This window comes from Meleagris gallopavo (assembly GCF_000146605.3).
Source record: "Meleagris gallopavo isolate NT-WF06-2002-E0010 breed Aviagen turkey brand Nicholas breeding stock chromosome 9 unlocalized genomic scaffold, Turkey_5.1 Chr9_random_deg7180001316636, whole genome shotgun sequence".
In the NCBI taxonomy this organism is placed as follows: domain Eukaryota; kingdom Metazoa; phylum Chordata; class Aves; order Galliformes; family Phasianidae; genus Meleagris; species Meleagris gallopavo.
This window is the reverse complement of record NW_011097846.1, coordinates 1-2,047: the sequence shown is the minus strand read 5'-3', so window position 1 is coordinate 2,047 and position 2,047 is coordinate 1. Positions and strand designations below refer to the sequence as shown.

At 48.9% G+C, this 2,047-nt stretch overlaps 1 protein-coding gene across 1 annotated transcript; it reads right to left on the bottom strand.

Annotated features, from left to right (window-relative positions):
• Nucleotides 1–135: 135 nt before the first annotated feature.
• LOC104915486 (monocarboxylate transporter 8-like) lies at nucleotides 136–1,989 on the bottom strand. Its single transcript, XM_010726384.2, has 2 exons — nucleotides 1,735–1,989; nucleotides 136–1,256 (listed from the first exon to the last, which is right to left on the bottom strand). Exons 1-2 carry the CDS (start codon nucleotides 1,934–1,936, stop codon nucleotides 1,036–1,038), a joined length of 423 nt encoding a protein of 140 aa, XP_010724686.1. The 5' UTR covers nucleotides 1,937–1,989; the 3' UTR covers nucleotides 136–1,035.
• Between the last annotated feature and the right edge of the window lie 58 nt (nucleotides 1,990–2,047).

The following is a 2,047-nucleotide window of genomic DNA, read 5'->3' as shown; positions in this document are numbered from 1 at the left end:
ACCATTCAAATCCGTCATGAGCTTGCCTCATGGGGCACTATGGTCAGAACAAAGATTTTGTGGTAGATGACACTGCAGAAAGGCAGAAGCAGACTCAGAAAAGCCAAAGGAGGGGAAGTGAAACAGACGCCTTGCTTAGAGGAACAGACACATCACAACACACCAGTATATTCTCCAGCTTGCACAGGGACAAAAGGAACAGAAGCACAGACCACAAGACCTTACAATGCACTAGCCAATGCGAATTAAAAAACAAAAAGGCCAGAGGGACATGCAGGATGCAGAGCTTTTTACAAGGCTCCTGTTTCTAACAGCAGGCGATGGGGAGAAAAATCCGATGGATGACAATTCCACAGGCAGGATGGAAGCCACCTTCAGTCCTTGCCCTCTCCTGAGCTATTCCTAATTCCCATGCCTCCTGTATCCATCCTACTGTGGGTTTCACTGCTCAGGGCTTCACAGTCTTCAGGCACCGAACGTGGAGGTGAGAGGTGCCTAGAAATTTGCCTGTCTCCCCCTGTGCTTTTATGGTAGATTTTGCAGGATACTTTCATCAACCCCATGAGTAAATGCAGTGGAAAAGGAGAGAAACAGCTCAAAGCAGGTCCTGCTGCCCATTCCTCCTCCAAAGCTGTGTCCCCTGCGGAAGGGACTGTGCTGCCCAGACATAGCACACCAGAGGGGACAGGGCATCTGGAAGGGACAACAAGCCTCCACCTATGACCTCCTTTAAAAACACATTTATTATCTGTAAACCTCTGTTGTGACATATAGAAAACTGGGGAGATAATCAAGTTTGAATCCTGATGAGAATTCTCCTTAGAAAAATGGTTAGAGGAAAAAAAAGGCGGCTTGAAAATTGAAACTGTCCCAAGAAGAAGTGTTTCTGCTAGTTAAAAGCCTTCAACTAGAAGAACTATTTCTTGTCCTTTACAAATGTAGTGCATCTGAAATCATTGAGAATTACAGTCTGGCTAGAAAAGGGCCTGTGCTTGGGCTGTGGAGGATGCTGGTGGCAACTGTGCACTTGGCACATCACATGTGTGCTTCAGAGGCAGGACAGCCCGGCAGTAGCTCGCCATTCACCACTGCCTCAGGGCTCAGCATCTTGTCCTTGCCAGAATCCAAGCGCTGCTTCTGCAGCATCCTCTGATGCACCAGCGGGACGACGGAGAGCACCAAGCCGCCGATGATGGGAGGCACTCCAGCGAAGTAAAAACCAGCATGGTAATTCTGAAAATAATCATTGAAGTATCCTGGAAGAGAAGAGCAATGGTGGTTATCCTGCTTATTTAACCAGGACAGGAGAAAAATCAGACACATGCCAAACAGTCTCCAATGCAGGCTGAGTAAGCACCCTTCAAAAATAACACATTGCCATTTATCGGCTCTGGAAAATCCTTCTGATGCAGGATGCTCTGTACAGCCCACATTAGATTTCCCTAATTCTAGGAATTCCCTTCTGGCAATGAATCATTCCCAGACAATTTTTAGCTCAGATTCCAACTGCAATCAGTTAATGTGGTCACTTTGTTCTTGCGTCCCTTTCTCTGTCCCCTACTTTCCTTGGCATGGAGAAAAGCACAGAGATACTGCATGCAAACCCCACAAAACACAATAAGCCAGAAAGTCCAAAAGCTCCTATGCCAAAACACCACCGTCAGTGACAGCAGCCATAAGCATCTGCTCCTTCCCAAGAGCAGGATCCAGGTGCAGCACCACAGTGTCACCAACCTGCAATTGGTGTGCCCGCAGTCATGGGCACAGCCATCAGCCCCATCAGGTACCCTATGGCCTGGGACGCTTGCATGGGCCCCACCAGCTCAAAGGCAATGGGGGCCATAATGGTGGTGAAGCAGCCATCGCAAAGGCCGAGGAAGAGGCAGATGACGATGACGCCCTCAAACCCTCGGCACTGCGGGATCATCATGCACATGATGCCAAACAGAACAAAGGATGCAACCTGGGGAGACAAAAGCAGGCATGTCGTTGGGGAGAGGCAGCAGGAAGCCATTCTGCTCCATCCCTCTGGTCACTTGAGGGTATC